We start from the raw sequence: 17,685 nt of genomic DNA on the forward strand, positions 1-17,685 counted from the left end.
GTGGGGTTGGCGATGGGGCGGCTGCGGGGCCGCGTGCGGCGCACGCCCGTGCTGACTTGCGAGTCCCTGCAGCGGCTGGCCGGCCGCAGGCTGCTCTTCAAGTGCGAGCTCTTCCAGCGCACCGGCTCCTTTAAGGTGTGAGGGGACGGGGCCGTGCCGGGGCGCCGGGGGAGGGGAGCGGATCCCAGCGGCGCGTCTTATTGCAGATCCGCGGGGCGCTGAACGCGGTCAGGAGCCTCGTGGAGGAGGCGGAGAAAGCGGGGCGGGAGCGGCCCCGAGCCGTAGTGACACACAGCAGCGGGAACCACGGGCAGGCGCTCGCCTGTGCGGCCCGGGATGAAGGTAACGCGTGGGGGGAAAGGTTAACGCGCAGAGCGCGCGATGTGACGCGTCTCCGTGCGGGGCAGACAGCAGCACGCTTAACTCCGCTCCACTACCGGCCCCAGCCCTAGCAGCAGCAGGAGGGCTCTCCCTTCTCCAGGCACGGCACAGCCCAAGCTCCATTCCCCTGGTGCAGCATGCAAATTCCCTCCCGCAACTCTCGCTGTCCCAACAGGCATTCCTGCCTACATCGTGGTGCCCCGCACAGCCCCGCGCTGTAAGCAAGCTGCCATCCGTGCCTATGGGGCCACGCTGGTGCCGTGCGAGTCCAGTGATGAGGTAAGGAATGAGGGGGGGGAAGGGGAGAAAGCTGAGGACACGTCTTCCCACCCTGCTGGGCCGACTGCTGTGCTTTGCCTTTAGTCCAGAGCAGAGACAGCTGCACGGGTGGTCCAAGAGACAGGAGGAGTCATGGTGCACCCCAACCAGGAGCCAGCCGTGATCGCAGGGCAGGGAACTATTGCCCTGGAAGTGCTGGAGCAGGTGAGGGGATGGAGCACGAGGGTACAGAGCTGCTATAGAAATGCTCACGTTTCTTTTCTGCACAGGCACCAGAGGTGAATGCACTGGTGGTTCCTGTTGGGGGCGGAGGAATGATTGCAGGAATAGCAGTGGCCATCAAGGTAAGTAACAGCACAGCTTAGAGATGATGGTTGTATCTCCACCTTTGTCAGGGCGCCCAAGGCAGGTAGCAACTTGTCTCTAAGAACAGAAATCCGGGTTGCCTGGGGGTGTGCACCACAGCCCTCTGCAAGCACAGCAACACAGCGCAGGTACTCAAAGCAACCCAGTGACTCTCCTACTCTCTGCAGGCATTGAGACCAGATGTGAAAGTGTTTGCTGCTGAACCCCGCAATGCAGATGACTGCTACCAGTCCAAGCTGAGAGGGGAACTGACCCCCAACCGACACACCCCAGTCACCATCGCTGATGCAGTTAAAACCAGCATTGGAGAAAACACATGGCCCATCATCAGGGATTTGGTCGACGATGTTCTGACTGTCTCAGAGGAAGAAATCAAGGTAAGCACTCTCTGCCTCTCCTCCCAGTAGCTGCCAGCTGGCTCCATCCAAGCTCTGTTCCTCCATTCTCATCCCTGCACTCTCTCAGGGCAAACCCTGCACACCACAGCAGCTGTGCAAACACCAACACTCTTTCCAGCTGGAAGGAGCTGGCGGAAACTCTGCTCTCCCTCCCCAAAGTGCTGCAGAGCCAGATGCACATGCAGTGCCCCCCGTAGCCCTAGAGGAGCACGTAGTTGCTGCTGGGATGACAGCTGCTGTTCTGTCCCAACAGCGAGCCACACGGTTGGTGTGGGAAAGGATGAAGCTGCTGATTGAGCCAACAGCGGGTGTGGGAGTTGCAGCCGTGCTCTCAGAGCAGTTCCAGGCAGTCCCCCGGGAGGTGGAGAATGTTTGCATCGTGCTGTGTGGAGGAAACGTGGACCTGAGCTCCCTGACCTGGCTCACAGACCTCCCTGGGGATGGAGACTGAGAACAGAAGAGCGCATCCAGTGGCAGGAACCTGGCTTTGAATTTTACGATACTAAAAACCAGATGAACAACCCCAGAGGTTTGAAAGCTTCTGTGAAGGGATAAGGAAAGATGGAGGTGGTCTCTACAGCCCGGAATCACTTGCTTACAAAGCAAAGGGTGACTACAGGGAGCCTGAAAGCAAAGCACTGCTGCTTCTTCCCTTCCCAGCCATCCTGCTCTGGAACAGACCTTGAAGCAGACTGCACTCAGCCACTGCCCAGCTGCTGTTTCACCTTTCTCAGTCATCAGCAGCTGCCAACAAACTCCTGTCTGATACAGCAAAATCCTCTCACCTACTGCTGCAGCAGAGCAAGACAAAAGCCCCAGCAAGCCATAGGGCTCACAGAACAGCAAGGTGCTAACAGATTCCCATTTAGCCTCTACAGCTGGCCACCACCAAGACTTAGAGACTTAAATATTTTTTGAAAAACATTTCCATTAAAATAAATAACTGTAGTCAATCCTAAGCACCAACTGTTGAGACAGCTGCTCCAGTACAAACCCTAGCACTGATATGTTCAGGACATCAGTGTGCAGGGTGTGCTTAGGCTGAGAAAGCAGCCGGAGAGGCACAAACTGCATTAGCACTGTGCCTGGAGGCTTATTCCATTTCCACCTCTTGCCCTGGCAGTGCACTCTCACTCCTCACCCACGGTACAGGCTCTGGAACGTAGGGGTCATAAGTCCATTTAGGATAAACACGCTTGTAGAGGTTCAGCAGCACGGTGTCCTGGGACTTCAGCTGTCCATCAAAGTGGCACTTCATGTGACCATGGGTCCCTAGGCAGAGAGCAGAAGAGGCCATTAGCTGTCACTCCTGCCCAGGAAAACCACATACTGTTCACCGTAACAAACACAGAACCAAACCTACCTAATGGCTCTTTTATATGCCCTCTACGACCCCATTTTGTCCTTAGCTCCACTGGTTTAAACCACATCACGTCCTCTGGAGAGCAAAACACAAACGGCACGTAAGCAACAGGCTTTGCCACAGAAACACAAGGCACAGTTGTTCTGCTTCCACATCTCCTCTTCCCACTGCATAGACAGGCCATACCTCTGTTAAAGAACATGTATCGCACCACAGCTGCCTTGGTAAAGATCTTGAAAGGATGACCACTGAGCACGAGCCGCTTGATAATGATTCTGTCTGGGTCCACAGCCAGCAGAGAACCCGTAGCAATGAGGTCGTGCATTCCTGCAAGATAGATTAATTAACACACCAGGGTAGCATGACCAAATGCAACTCCGTTACCACCTCCCTCACCACAACACCCTTCACCAAATGGGTCAAGGTCCAGAGCAGCCCCTCAGCAGGACGAAAGGTGCCAGTGGTAACAGAGAAGGAAAGCAGTTAATTTTCTCAAACAGCATGTATTTTTCTTTTTTCAAGTCATACTTTATGAATAGATGCACTCTTGGTAAAGTATAAGAAAAGCCTGCTAACATTTATTTCTTAACACGCTCCCAGCACTAATCCAACTTACCATTACTTCTCTGTTTAAAAACAAGCACTGAGGCAGGTGGGAAAGTGATGGGAGCGTAAACAGTCACCACCAGGGCAGTATCCGGGCGCAGAAAACGCTCCAGCTTGTGCTTATCAGCTAGGAGAGAACAGCAGCGATCAAGTTCAGTCCAACAAAAGTCCTCAGAGCTCTGAGAAACCCCACTGAATTCCTTCTTTCCTAGTAAAGTGGCTCTGTATTGAAAGATAGCAGGCTACACACAGCACTTCCCTACTGGCACAGAGTATCTGGGAATGAATGTGATCCTCTGAGCTGCCAGCTCACTGCATGGAACTTGTCACTACCTTGCCAGAACCAGAAAACCATGCTGCCCAAGCACTCCCACTCTCCATTTTTTAGTGCCTCTCCTGGAAGCCTCAGCGCCCAGGTGTGTGTCTTCAGAAGAATCCTTCAGCCAGGTTCAGACATTGTGGCTAAGACATCACAGGCTTCCTGCCCTAGAAACCCTGGCCCCACTTCCACTTCCTGGTCAGTCCCCTCACAAACCTGATGTGTGCTGGGAGAACAACGGGGAAGCTCGGAAGCGCCTGAACCCACAGTGGAAGATCAGCTCCTCCTTTGCTCTCACTGGATCACTGTTGCTTGGATGCCGCCGCACCAGGAAATTCAACACAGACATCTGCAGGAGAGACACAGCTCTCAGCTGCGAGACGCTGACAGCAGGGCTGGCAAATAACATCAAGAGCAGAAAACAAACATTGCAACAAGCACAAATTCCCTTCACTTTGGCTTCCCAGGTGACTGCTGGTCATCAGTGCAAACCAGCCAGACTCAGATGCTCTGGTCTGAACACCTCTGGAAGCTTCAGGCTGCTCTGACCAAAGGAAGATCTTGTTTCAAAATGCAAGCAGTGCGTGGAAATCTTAGTCCAAACCTTCTGCAGCCAAAACCTCTCCAACCCATGCAGCATCAGGGGAATCACATGAAGAGCTGCACACATACAGGGAATCAGCAGAGCCAAACTTAGTCACCTTCTGTTCATGGGGAAGCAGTGAGAACAGGACTAGTGGCCTCCCTTCTTTGAAGCTCTCCATCACTGACACGGGGACATTGCAGACATGCAGTGTAACATACCAGCCAACCTGCCAACAGAGCATCAGTTGTGAATACTTCTTGCAGTAGGAAAAAAGGACAGATACAAGTCCAGGATTAGAGAGGGAAGCAAGAACAGCATCAAGTGGAGTTACCGAAGCTCCTTCCGTCTCCTCTTTCTCTATTTGCCGGAAGAGGTGCTTTCTGGTTCGGGAGAAGTCCTGGAACTGGTAAATCCTTGCATAGTCCCTTGGGAGATTCTCTTTAGGGTCCCATGGAGAAGTCCTGAAGCTCTTGAGCCCTCGGTACTTCTGGAACCTTAAGGACAGACAACAGGAAAGACAAATTGATTCACAAATCCACAAGGACTAATGCTAGGACTTCGCCTTTCTCCTCTCTCTCCCAGCTCAGGATGTTCTTTCTGCCCCAGGGAGTGGCACAATTCCTCAGCTAGTATCTCCCCTGGAAGCCTCAGAGCCTAAGGGTTCATCTTCAGAAGAGTCCTTCAGTCAGGTTCAGACATCATGGCTAGGACATCACAGGCTTCCTGCCCTACCTCAACAAACCAGAGAGAAGAACCCCTTCCAGCTCCTCTCCCATCACTGCATGTCATTTCTTACCGGACTCTGGCAGGCACATCACGTGGTGTGTCCACCTCATCTGGAAACATCTCATCCATTCTTTCCTGTTTGTATTTCTCCAGCATCTGTTCATCTTCCTCCACCTTCTCATCATACTGGTCATCCCGCATGCACTCAGACACGGTCATGGTCTCACATTCCTCCTCTGCAAGCTCTTCTTCCTCCCCACTGCTTTCTCCCTCCTGACACATAGGAGAGTACATGCACTCTGTTACGTCTCTGCAGCACTGCAAATCCCGTATGTATTTGCAAGTGTGATTCATAGCCCAAGCTACAACACAGCCCCCCATTTTGGTATAGCAGACCAGAAGTAACAGGATAGATGTGAGAGGCTTAACAGTGGAAATCCAAGCAAGTCTTATCTCAGTGTTGTGTTCTTGCACAGGGAAAGCTATGAGGACAGGACTGAGCTAGGATATACAACAGTATCCAGAAGATCAATTGCAGTATCAGCTCTTAAGGGTTACCTGGGAAACTGCCTCTTCCATCATATCATCACCAAAATCATCATCTTCATCGTCTTCTTCTTCCTCACTGCCTTCTTCTCCATCATCAACAATCCACGCAGCCTGGTACTTCGACGTACCTTTGGGGACCTTCACCACCCTTTTGTTCTCCTTCTGAGATGCTGTGGGAATTCCCAGCAATGGTTAATATAGGTACAAAATCTCCTTTTGCTCAGCAGCATTTACACCAGAAGAACCAAGCCCACCCCTAAAGCCCAGAGTCACTATTTCCCAGAACAGAATTTGTCAAAGCCTAGGAAAGGCAGCTAAAATGTAACCCTGATGTCAGGCAAACCAGCCAGCCCTGCTATCAGGTGAGGGGAACCTGGAGCAGAAGTCACAAAAAATCCTTGGTTCCCAGCTAGCTTGTTTCTCCACAGCCACCTTCAGCTATCCCACCAGCAGATGGTTTCTGACAGCCTTTGTAACAGGGACAAGGAAAAGGTACAGAAATACTGCTGCTATTCACCCTCTGCTTCTTGCAGTTCTTCTTCACTTGGCCACGTCTGCTCCCCTTCCATAGGATCAGGAACGACTTCTGACTGTAAAGATTCCTGTTTGCTTGTATCTGCCTTCATCAGGATTTTAACATCTTCTTCCATCTCATCAGTACCATTTGCAGAGTCTTCCTGAAGAGCAAAAGCAGAGTCCCCAGCTATAAAACTATCCATCTGAAACTAATAACCAGTTTAAAGCCAAGGACAACTCCTCCCACAGCCCTTGCTACCAGAAAATATCCAAGAAACAGCAGAAACTCCCTCCAGTGTCAACGTCAGTTATGTTGTAAGGGAGCCACAGCTCAGCAGAACAAGAACCTACTGCCCCTCTTGATAAAACTCCCTTTTTCCCCCACCCTTTACCACCCATAACCAAACGTACTTTCTGAATGAAAGTTTAGAAACACTGTTTTAATGGGCACAGCAATGCCATGATCTCCCACAAACCTGCACCTCCATGTCCTGACTCCTCTTCTGTCCTTTAACCACTCTGGGATTCAAAGAGAGAGGTCGGGGGGGGCATCCAGCTGGCTCATCTGGAAGTCTCCATGCCCCACAATATGCACCAAGCTGTTCACATTGAGGGTCTGTCCTCGGACAAAACCAGACACCTTCAAGGTCCCAACCTGGTCACTCTCTTGACTGGGCACAAACTCAGCAGCATAGGCAAGCAGGTGAGCCCGCCTGTCCCGAAAAGCAAGATGCCTCTGCTTCTGGGTAGCAAGGTGCCTCAGCAGCACTGAGGACTCCTGCTCTGTGTTTAGGGGAAAAAGCTTGACCTCTGGAAACCACTTCTCAATTGCTTTGGTGAGTTTCTTCTTGGCATCTATCCGCTTCTTTGGTGGCACATCAGTGCCCCCTGGGACAGCAAGAACTACAAAGGACACAGAACAGAGTTCCCCATCTGAGCACAAACCTCCTTATACCCCTTTCATAAAGCATTAATGCTAACTTCGATGTCTGCAACTCAAATAACCAAAAAAGTCTGATAACACAAGTTACAAAGGCAGTTTCTCTCATTAAAAAAAAAAAAGACAGAAAATCTGTCTTTAGATAAAAGATTTTAAGACTAAAAGTGACCATGGAAATAAAGGTCTGGGAATTTAACTCAGTAAGAAACCAACTCACTCCTTTTGCTCTGCACAATGGACAACCATTGCAATACTAATAATCATCATACATCTGAGACTTAAACCTAGAGCTCCAGCATTGCCCTACCAGGAGAATAAGACAGCATTTACCTGACCTGCTCTCAGAAACAGAACAGCCAATAGGCCTGTGATTACTTATTAACATACAGAGCTTCTACTTACCGCAACAGTAAGCCCCCCCTCAGTCACCCCACTCAACCTGTACCCCTCTAGAAGCTCTGAATTTTCTTCTCACCGTAACTAGGCAGCCCCTGGGCAAAAAGGCAAGAGAGACAGTGCTCCCCTGTGCTGTCCCAGCCATCCACAGGATCCAAGACAAAAAGGAGGGAGTCAGCAACTTTTGCTAGGTCCATGATGGCATGCAGATCCCCTGCATACAAAACACCTCAATTAGTGGGGCTGCTGGGGGGTACAGAACTGAGACCCACACAAACGATGCTTCCTTACCTGCCTGCGCCGTCACAAACCGCCAGCGCTGCTTGAGCCGGGGACAAAGGATGGCAAAGCTGCCGGTTTTTCCCTCATCCACGTGGACAACGACCGAATCTTGGCTCTGCAGCAGGCGGAGGGCATCGTGTGCTGCAGCCTTGGCGTGCAGCGGCACCACCACCACGAGATGTGGGGGCCCATCCCTGCTGCCCAAGCTCCGCTTTTCTGCTAGCACCTACGGGCAAAGATTCATGGCGTGAAAACCATCCCTGACCCAGCCCCTATCCCACCCCCCTGATCGAGACTGCAGCTCCACAGCTCGGCCCTATAACGCTTGGCTTAGCCAGCTCTAAACCCAAAGCGACCCCCACATCCTCATCCCACCAGCCGTTCCCCACTCCAGGCCCAGAACCCCCGAGCCCTCACCGCCTCCTTGCGCTGTCTGCGGAGCTGTAGCGCCTGGTGCCGTCGATCCACTCTGTTCAGATCTCGGAGCCGACGGTGCGGCAGGGCCTTGACGGAGACTCGGCCTGCGGAGAGAGAGCGGTCAGACGGCGATAAGGCCCAACGGGAACGCGATAAGGAGCCCCACGGGGCGCCCCGCCTCACCCCCAGCTCGGCGCTGCGCCGTCCTGCGGTGCTTCCCGCCTTTATGCGCCTTATTCTGCTGCTTCAAGGGCCCGGGCCGGTGCGCGCCGCTCGCCACCATGCTGCCTTCACGCCGCCGCCGCCGCCGCCGCCACTTCCGGTCGTGAGTTTTGCGTCACTTCCGGCGACGTGAGGGGGGGCGTAGGCGACGAAGCACAGATCGGATTCAAGATGGCGGCGGGAGGGGTGGGCGTGCAGCATGGCGGGGCATTTACCGGGCTGCACGCGGGGAAAATGACAGGCAGGACGCCCAGCCGTTCCTTCAGCGCTTTATTGAGGAGTTCTTTATACAGATATTTACAGAGGAGAGGAAAGCCCCTTTCAGGAGAGCCGCTGGGTGTGGGAAGAGGGACTAAGGAAGAGCCCCAAAGCCAGGCCCAGGGCTGCTCCTGTCCCTGCTCCACACACAGATCGGGCAGCAGCGCTCCGTGCTCCCCATCCCAGCCCCGTGTGCTGCGGGCAGCACTGCACACTGATTGGCACAGCTGAGGTTCTGCCATACCCCCAGGCCCACACCATCTGTCAGAAGCACAACTGCCCTTGGTTGTGCTATTGGGAGCATTAGGCCCACACCACCCTCAGAACACAAGCAGGTGAGCTGTTAAGGTTAAATATTTACAATAGTGTTGCAATTGCCAGAAAAGATGAAGTCAGTAACTCAAGGGCAGTAACTCGAGAAGCAGGGCAGCTGCTTCTCTGTTCTCCACTGAACGATTGCAAAGGAGGAAAAAGAAAAAGAGCTACGACCCCCCCCCAGCACTATGTTATTCCCTTCTTTTCTCTTGCAAAGAAAGCAGCACAACAGTGGTGCGTGAGGGCGGGTCAACTGAGAGCTGCTCTTTACCAATCCTTACCTACTCCTAAAACAAGCTGTCCAAACTTTCTAGCTCTAAAAGCAATGTAGATCACATGTCCTGCCTGCCAGGAAAGAAGTCACAAAATTAAGAGACCAGTGACAAATAAACACTGTTTAAGCATTAGTAATTAATTCTCCCTATACAGGCGTTTATTAGCTGCTGGGCAGCGCAGTCTCTCCCACTGTCTGACCACATGGCACTGCCATATAGAGCCAAATGTGGAGGGAAGAGGACATGAGGTAACTGGGATACTTCTGGAGCAGGAAAAACAGTCTTGTAAGTTATTTATCCCTTGCCATTAATGCAAGACCAGGGAAAGGAGCACGGTTTGAAACTTTTTCCACCTAGGTTTCCCATCACAAGGCTACCTCTGCCCCTACAAGTCACGCAGGGCCAGGTCTAGGACATCCAGGGGCAGCAGAAGAGGCTGATGTCTCTAATCCCTGCAATCCTTGGAGCTAGTGAGAGCAGTTGAAGCTGGTGAAGAGAATTAACACCTGATGTGCACTGTAGACCAGGCCCTTCACAGGTAAAAGCAAAATTCCCACAAACCCATGCACTGTAAGCTTATAGATATTTCACCAACCTGTGCCTGCAGTTTGGCAGGGCCCCATGTGCAGACCACCAAAAAAAAAAAGTAATAATAATAATCTCACCCTACTGAGATGAGCAAGCAGGAGCAAAAGCCAAGGACTACCTCATTGCTGCTTTCTGGGTAAAACAAAGTATTCCTCTCAGAGCAAAAACTGCCAAGAAAACACAGAGCTACATCATGTATTGCTAGAGATAGGTAAGCCCTCGGGACACAGGGGGCTGTTGTTCACGTGCCCTTCAGCTCCCCTGGACTATTGCATCATGCAGCTCAGTGTTGCACGCTCAAAAGGCACTGTGTCTGCCTGCTCAGCACCAGCTGCAAACACACCTTTCCCCCTCTATGCTTCTTCTCCAACAAAACAGGCTTTGCATCACCCCCTCAGCGCATAGCTCAGGCAAGCCGCACAGCAAGTAGCATAGCTTACAGGCCGCTCTGCCACACGCTGGCTAAAGCCCAGAAAGCAGCAGCATTGCAAGAAGGCTGCGCCTCGTCAGGAAGTACAGCAGTTCATTTCTTCTCCCTAAGACATCCTCCTTGCTGCCTTCTGAAGCAGCAAGAAGTTTGGGCTGACTCTGCTTTGCACAAGGGTGAAGAGGAGCAACAAGCCAGGGTGAGCTGGAGGCAAATTCTAGGCCTTAGTTTATAAAGGAAGACTGGTTGCAACTGGAAGGGCCAGTTTATTAGAGAAACCTCACATTGCAGAGAATTCACAACACATTGGAAAGGGGCCAGGCCTGCCGAGGGGACCAGTCTTCTGCAGCCACACAGATCTACATTGCCCAGGTCCAACCCCAGCAGGTGCCACGAAGGGAAGGGTTAATTGTAGCACAGCTTATGTTTACAAGCAGCCCGAGAGAGCCAGTACTAAAGTTCAAAAAAGAGCCCTCCTCGTTAGACAATGGTTAAAAGTGAAATGTTTAAAATGTTTAAAAGCTCCATTCTCCTGGCTGCAGCATGAGGGGGGAGGTAAAGATCTACAACACACACAGTTCTCTGTGGGTCTCAGCACTCAATCTGCTCTACCAGTGCAGGCCGGAGGGGGGGGTCTTCTCATCTTTGTTGCTTTCCAGAGAAAAGGGTGGGATTCGGACATCAAAGTGGGAGCCATCAGGCCTCTCAAATCGAAAAGTACCCCTGCAAAATAAGGGTAGAGATCATGCTGAGGCCAGGGAGAGACACAGCTAGGAATCATCAGCTAGGCGGTAAGAAACAAGCTCTTCCATGTCCTGCAGAGGGACTGGGGCTGGTTCAGCATCTGTTTGCCAGGATGACTCATTTATTGGAAGACTCCTGGGCAGTTTACATCACATCTCTAATACACATTTCCTGAATAAAGATGTCATGATTGGAGCCTCCTGGAGGTAAATGCACTCCAAGCATCTGCAGCAATGTTTATCTCACACCCACCCCAGAGGAGATGGAACCATCTGAACTATTTTTACAAAATGATTGCAAGTAAACTCTGATTTGCATTTCTTGGCAGAAGCTCCAGCAGTTGTCTGTGTTAATATGAAATCCCATTACAGAAGCAATTGCAAATTATGTCTACTTTGCCCTTCAGAAAGGGTGTGGAGGAACTGAATCTACCTGTTCCCGAACGCAAAAACAATTTGCCACGTCCCTATTATTCTCACTGCCCTGAACTTCAGAACCTTTGCCTTCTTTTCAGGATGCATGAAAGAGGGGAAAATAAAAACACTACAACTACTTTTATTCCCCAGGGCATACATTCAGGCAATTAAAAATGCATAATATGTCAAACAAGGGTATAGCCTATAGGTAAAGAGCTGCTCTTAAGCTTTTCCCAACTCAGACAAAGGCAGTTTCAAGGCAGCTTAACATCTGAAACAGATTTACTCAAAAAACACAAGCCAGAGACCTGTCACACAGCAGGCAAGAGGTGGCTGCACATTTATTGTCCAGAGACAACACTAGATATACTAATCTAGTTGAAATGCAAAACAAAAAGAAACTGCTTTAACCATGCAATACAGCAGAACAACTCGGGCTGAGCACTTCCCCACCTGCCCTTACAGAAGAGAGAACCTGGATGCCAGTTAAACTGAAGGTCTTAGCTGGCCTAAACTGGGAGTAACCCCACGTGCCAATTGTTTGTGAACACAGAACTGCACTGCAGGAGCAGAATCCAAGCCCAGTGAAAGAGCAGCCCCCTCCAAAGAGGGAGCACCATTGCACACCACCTCTGCTGCCCAGAGAGTGCCAGCATGGAGCCTTGTGCCAAGGACTGAAAGGGAAACTGAGTACAGCAGCTCATAGAAAACTGCTTCATGTCTTTTCAAATCCAGTTCAGCAAAGATCAGAGAAGGAGGATAAATTAGCCTAGAGCCTTCTTAGTGCAGGAAATCAACAGATCTTCTTACCCCTAACTAGGATTACTACTATGAAGAAGCTTATACAAAGACCCACTTAACTACCAAATCCCATCCAGTTCTCTTCCACCCACCTTTAAGCCACACCTTCAGACAGCAAACCGTGTCCCAGTCGAGTGCTGTGGGATCCCATATCTAAACCACTACTGCAGCAATAAGTGTTTCTTACCACATGTGACCACTGGATGCCTGCAGGGAGACGTGACTGCTGTACTGAAATGCTGGTTGTTCTTTGGATAACACTGGCTCCTGAGAAAACAAGAGGCCACTCTACATCAGCAAAGGATCTTATGGTTCCTCCACAGACACGTGTCAACAGGAAATTTACACACCAAGAAGAAAACCAGAGATGCATACACAACCTTCAAAAATGTTATTTGGCACCAGTTCCTCTTTTCTGTTTCTTAACGCTCGGCATCACTCCCAACTCCGTGGAAAACAAAACACCCAGAGAGTAACACCAGTCTCATGTATTAGTCCAGTTTTCCCAATGTCAGTAATTTAGGAACATTCTGTGTGAAGTTTCAGTTCACACATACAAGCATCACATAAAAAGTTTGTATGTTTGTTTTTGTTTTGTTTTGTTTTTTCTTCCATTCCTGTTTCCTATTCTACTTCTATTGCCCACTAAGCAATTCACTGGCAATCAATCCAGCTGCACAATACCTACCCTTCCAACAACACCACGGCCTCGGACTGTTTCCAGGGTGCCAGATAAGCTGAATATCCTCCAGTGCCTTTCTCGGAGCTGTACCACTTCACTGTCAAGGTTCTCCAAGCGAATACAGTAGCGCCACTGGACAGAAGAAAAACTGTCATCAAGAACCAGAATCAGCTGCAAATAATTGATAACTCATAGCCAATACTGGGAAACAGCTGCCAGGCAAGGGCTACTCTCCCTCAGAGTTTATCACACAGCAATGATGCCACAGCAAATAAACTCCTTCCCTTTAGCTGCTCCGCAAAATAAAAGGCACTTACCCAGTAGACATGGGAATTCTGGGCTTCCTGTCAAGAGAAACAAAAGACTTTAGCAGCTGCCCTTCAACGCTCAGTGCCAAAACCTCTTCAGCTGTCAGCACAGCACAAGCACAGGAGCTCTCTCTCCATGCCAGCGTGATGCAGACAACTCACGTGAGCACAGACAGCTGCTCTCCAAAGCAGTCCATCAGTTGCTGCCTGGCACTGGCCCTGCTCTAGACACAGTCATGAGGTGGGAGATTTGTAAGGATCTCATGACTACAGAGAGAGTTGATCTCCATGTTAATTACACACACTTTACAGATCCAGAAACACCCATTTCCTTGCCTTCAGGCACTTGTTTTTCTGACAAGGTTAGGGCAAAAATCAGCTGGACCCCATGGAAGCTGCAATTTCAAACGAGAGCATTCACAGCACAGCTCCCCAACAGCTGTACTCCTCCAGACTCAGAAATCAAACTGCCACTGTAATTTCTGGCTCTCCCACGTAGAAGGCTCTTACAGCCTTATTGTCTCGAATGGTCCACGTCAAGGTGCTACACTATGAAGAGTAAATGGTTGTATATTAAATCCAGAGGGTTCTAACCTCCATTAGAGATAGGATACAGAGGTCAACACCCACAGCACCTCACTGCTGGATAACAGGTTTGTGGCACCAAAGACGTCTGCTGGAGTAACATTACACACATGCCCCACTGTTTTCTGGTACAGTGAAGGATAAATATATAAGCATTCCTAAATATCTTCCTGACAGTGTTCTGCAGGAAAGTCCAGGGTATCTCCTATCCAACAAATAACAACAGAAATCCAAGCACAGGAGTTATTCCCCAAGGAGTTATGACAAAGCAGTTTCATGCTCATACATAAGCTGGACAATGAAATTGCAAATGGGTTCAAAAAGTAATTTCTCCAGTAAGCAAAAAGTACTTTCAGTCAGTAAGCAGGCCTTAGGAAAACAAAACAAAACAAAACAAAGACATACAAGTTAAATAGATCACAGAACTAACACAGCAAGATGTAACACAGACCTACCCTCATGCCCATATAGAAAGGGATGACTGTGACTCGAATGTTCTCTGTGGTTTCTCGGTGCACATCAGAGAGCTCTAACCAGGGGTGGTTCTTTTCCTGCCATGCACAAAGTGTATCCCTTGCTACAAAAGGTGGAACTGCAAGCAGGGAAGGAGTATACTTAAGTATACTGTATCAACACAGTCACGAAAATAACTTAAAAGAAGCTTTAGTGTAACAAAAATCCACACCAGACCGTAAGTTTTATACTGTATCCAAGATGATGGATGGATTCTAGATATTGTAAATACAACACAATGAGGCCAAAAATTACCTTTTGTTTGGTCATACATGAGAAATCTCTCAAAGAGCTCATGCTGTATGGGCACTTGATCAGTGGAGCTGTAGGGAAGGATATCTTCATGGCTTACATAGTCTAAACCTGAAAAAGAAACCCCCAAAGCCATTGAACATCTGAGCAGCTCTCTACTGCAGAAGTCCCGACAGTGAAACAGATTACACATGCAAGAAGAAAAGGATTTTGGCAACAGAAACCAACGCCAAAACTATGATTGCAAGTAAGATGGGAGGAAATGGGCTACCAATAACCTTGGCAGCATTCTGCTGTGAGATTTCTCCACAGGGTGAATTCTAGATAGGAGCTGCAAAGTGACTGTACAGTCACAAAAGGCGTTTGGACAGGAAACACATAGGACAAAAGGAGATCCAATGGTCCTGGTAATAAAGCAGAATGGCCTGTATGCAACAGAGTATGCATATGGGATCTATGCCTCAGCAGCTCTGAGCAGCCATGCCTTTATCACAGAGTCTGACAAACTTCTATCTGTGCAAAAGGGCTTCACATATTTTAGTCATTCTGTGGTTTCTAGCAGGGCCCTACACCACAAACAGTTCTACTACAGCACTGTCCTACACGCAGTGCTGCTTCACTGGTAGCAGCTGGCTCTCTGTGAGTTTTTTGAGCTCATTTCACGAGTAATCACATCTCCACAGAAGACAGAAGTGCATCTTACTAACCTGGTATGGCATAGAGGGCTCTGCTGTCATCGTGATTTGCCAGGAACGTCACTGCTTCTGTCTGCGACCTCTGGGACTGAGAAAAGGAAGGTTTATGTCTTTCAGTGCAGATTTTTGTGGGTCAGTTTCCAGTTACATTTCAGTTTACTACTGTTCTTCCTGAAGTGTTTTACAATTGTTTTATTTGACCAATTCACCTCCTAATATTTCTAGACTAATTCTTCACTCAATTCAAAAACATTCTCGGTGCTGCAACTCACATTCACAATTGCCTACGTATAACAAAATAGAAACACCAAAAGGATGAGGAAATAAGGTTAGAAAAGGGAAAAACAATCCAGAAAACTGTCACATGACATTCCAGGATACTTTCTTCAGGGAAATTATGACTTGATGAACAGCAACTACATAGATTTATAGCCACTGGAAGAAAAGCATTCACATTGGAGAAGACACCTTCATTTCAATACCAAGATTATATTGGTTACTTACTATATGTGGACAATCCCGAGCATCTATTAGCACCTGATAGTAAGTATGTGTTTTGCCCTTGACCTCTTTGGAACCATGGCCTGCTACATTCTCGCTCCTAAACAGAAAAGCAGAAGGCTGAGCTCCAGTGTGTGCTCACCAACCCCTGCTGCATCTAGTGCTCAGAAGGGGAAGGAGTTCACTTCAGGATGGCAGCAAACTGCTGTCACCAGGACCGAGCACATTCATAACAATTAGCTCTTAAAATACATTGCACAGTCTGCAGTCATTCAATTCCATTTTAAACTTCTCACTCTCACACACACGCTCTCTTCCTTCGTTCTTACATCATCCTGCCTCTAATTAACAGAAAATTAATGCAGTATCTTGTTTGAGCACATCTATTCCAGTTTACCCTCATATAAAACAGAAGCATACTAATGTTCTCATTGCTTCAAGCAAGAAACTTGCTAATAAGTGCCAATATAGCTGTATAAACTATAAAGAATCCTTACTTTTCTGTGACAGGAGAAGCAACATCTCGATCATAGAGCCTAGCTTGCCAGGGAAACAGAACTATTCCTCGATAGCCAAACACACTGTGAAGAAATAGCTGAAAGGAACAAATAGTTGCATTTGAACACACAGCAAACTTCACTCTTTTCACACAACAGAAAATACAAACCCATGAGGCCTCTTTTGGAAAGTATCAAAAGAAGAAAATATCTGTTAACTAAAGTAGAATTTGTTACATGGGAATACAGGACAATCACTGCAGCAGAAACACGGGGGAACATAACGTGAAACGAGTACCAGTTTGTGTTGCCTCTATCCCATAAAACAAATGGTTAAACCAGTAATAAAGCAGTGGATCAAAAGAAGTGCAGAAAGGAGAGAGGGATGGAAGAACTGCTCAAAACACAGAAACATGTGAGAGTCATATATGCAGAAATGAGAAGTTTAGCTATTTCTCAGATTCAGCAGTTTTCCCTTTTGCTGCTAAAGGGAGAAAACAAATTAAAACTGGAGAGCAAATACCACTGTATGAACAGACGTGTCATGTTGCAGATTCTTATCACCTTGCTACTGTCAGATGACTGACAAACTGCCAACACAGCAGGCACAAGAAACACCAAACTGTGACACTTCTGGCCTTCCACTGCTATGCCACAGCCTTCTGATGGGCAGAAGCAGAAGCTCTTTCCCATGCTCTGCTCCCCAGGACAGCTCACCTGGCCCGTCTCGTATTTGCCATGCTGCTTCGGTGCCTCAAACACCCCCACTGTCTCCAGCACTTTGCCCTCCAGACGGTTCCTAGGAGCGGAGAGAAGTTTTGCTGGCTGTGCAGGGCAGCACACGGGGCATGCTGGGCAGCGTGCCCAGAGCTGGGAGCACTATGCATAGCACCAGAGCCCCCTCCCTGTACCTCACACATTCCCATGAGCACCTATTGCCCTCTGCCCCACTGCCCCCCCCCAGACCTCCCTCCCTTTTCCAGTCACTCCCAGTCTCCCAACAACCCCGCTCCAAGCACTCCAACATCCTCCACTTACCCCTAGGTCCCTGACTCAACTGAATGCCCCTCCCTTAAGCCCTAGCACATCCCAAACAACCCCACGCATCCCAAAAACATCTGATGCAACCCAAAACCTCCTAGCCCCATTCCGATACCCCGTCACCCACCCCAATACCCCCTCATTCACCCCAACACTCCTCAAATACACCAAGAAACCTGACCCACCAACACCCCCTCACAAATCCAACCACATCGACAGCCCTTCACCCGCCCCAACAACTCCTCAACCACTTTAACACCCCCAGACCCACTCCAACACCCCCTCACGCGCCCCAAAACCCCCTCAACCACCTGAACACCCCCTGAACCGCCCCAATACCCCCCCGCGCACCCCAAAAACACCTCACACGCCCCAATACTCTCCGACCCACCCGAACCCCGCCGTCACTCCCGCCCCTCACAGGCCTCACCGCGACGAGAG

At 49.4% G+C, this 17,685-nt stretch overlaps 3 protein-coding genes and 2 non-coding genes across 6 annotated transcripts; 1 reads left to right on the forward strand and 4 right to left on the reverse strand.

Moving 5' to 3' along the window:
• Positions 1-6: 6 nt before the first annotated feature.
• Positions 7-2,383, forward strand: SRR (serine racemase). 2 transcript variants are annotated; one of them, XM_010721718.2, is made up of 7 exons: positions 7-135; positions 207-342; positions 557-660; positions 745-864; positions 930-1,004; positions 1,194-1,403; positions 1,678-2,383. In XM_010721718.2, exons 1-7 carry the CDS (start codon positions 13-15, stop codon positions 1,873-1,875), a joined length of 966 nt encoding a protein of 321 aa, XP_010720020.1. In that variant the 5' UTR covers positions 7-12; the 3' UTR covers positions 1,876-2,383. The 2 variants fall into 2 exon arrangements, with proteins under 2 accessions (XP_010720020.1, XP_019477426.1); XM_019621881.2 differs by lacking the exon at positions 7-135 and having other exon boundaries at positions 253-342; positions 447-660.
• Positions 2,333-8,465, reverse strand: TSR1 (TSR1 ribosome maturation factor). The gene is given in 16 exon segments (XM_010721717.3): positions 2,333-2,696; positions 2,788-2,862; positions 2,974-3,114; positions 3,404-3,520; positions 3,929-4,061; positions 4,414-4,524; positions 4,630-4,792; positions 5,095-5,297; positions 5,583-5,743; positions 6,091-6,250; positions 6,566-6,630; positions 6,633-6,992; positions 7,505-7,639; positions 7,717-7,933; positions 8,125-8,228; positions 8,308-8,465. Coding segments are annotated over 16 exon segments (2,424 nt in total). The 5' UTR covers positions 8,408-8,465; the 3' UTR covers positions 2,333-2,517.
• LOC116217369 lies at positions 3,786-3,878 on the reverse strand. The gene has a single exon (XR_004161826.1). It is a non-coding gene; the product is annotated as a small nucleolar RNA SNORD91 family (small nucleolar RNA).
• Positions 4,933-5,025, reverse strand: LOC116217370. The gene has a single exon (XR_004161827.1). It is a non-coding gene; the product is annotated as a small nucleolar RNA SNORD91 family (small nucleolar RNA).
• A 138-nt stretch (positions 8,466-8,603) lies between the features above and the next one.
• Positions 8,604-17,679, reverse strand: POLDIP2 (DNA polymerase delta interacting protein 2). Its single transcript, XM_010721879.2, has 11 exons — positions 17,675-17,679; positions 16,921-17,002; positions 16,204-16,301; positions 15,710-15,806; positions 15,218-15,293; positions 14,514-14,621; positions 14,201-14,337; positions 13,170-13,196; positions 12,859-12,984; positions 12,358-12,437; positions 8,604-10,932 (listed from the first exon to the last, which is right to left on the reverse strand). Exons 6-11 carry the CDS (start codon positions 14,530-14,532, stop codon positions 10,818-10,820), a joined length of 504 nt encoding a protein of 167 aa, XP_010720181.2. The 5' UTR covers positions 14,533-14,621; positions 15,218-15,293; positions 15,710-15,806; positions 16,204-16,301; positions 16,921-17,002; positions 17,675-17,679; the 3' UTR covers positions 8,604-10,817.
• Between the last annotated feature and the right edge of the window lie 6 nt (positions 17,680-17,685).

The sequence above is a fragment of the Meleagris gallopavo genome, chromosome 21 (genome assembly GCF_000146605.3).
Source record: "Meleagris gallopavo isolate NT-WF06-2002-E0010 breed Aviagen turkey brand Nicholas breeding stock chromosome 21, Turkey_5.1, whole genome shotgun sequence".
In the NCBI taxonomy this organism is placed as follows: domain Eukaryota; kingdom Metazoa; phylum Chordata; class Aves; order Galliformes; family Phasianidae; genus Meleagris; species Meleagris gallopavo.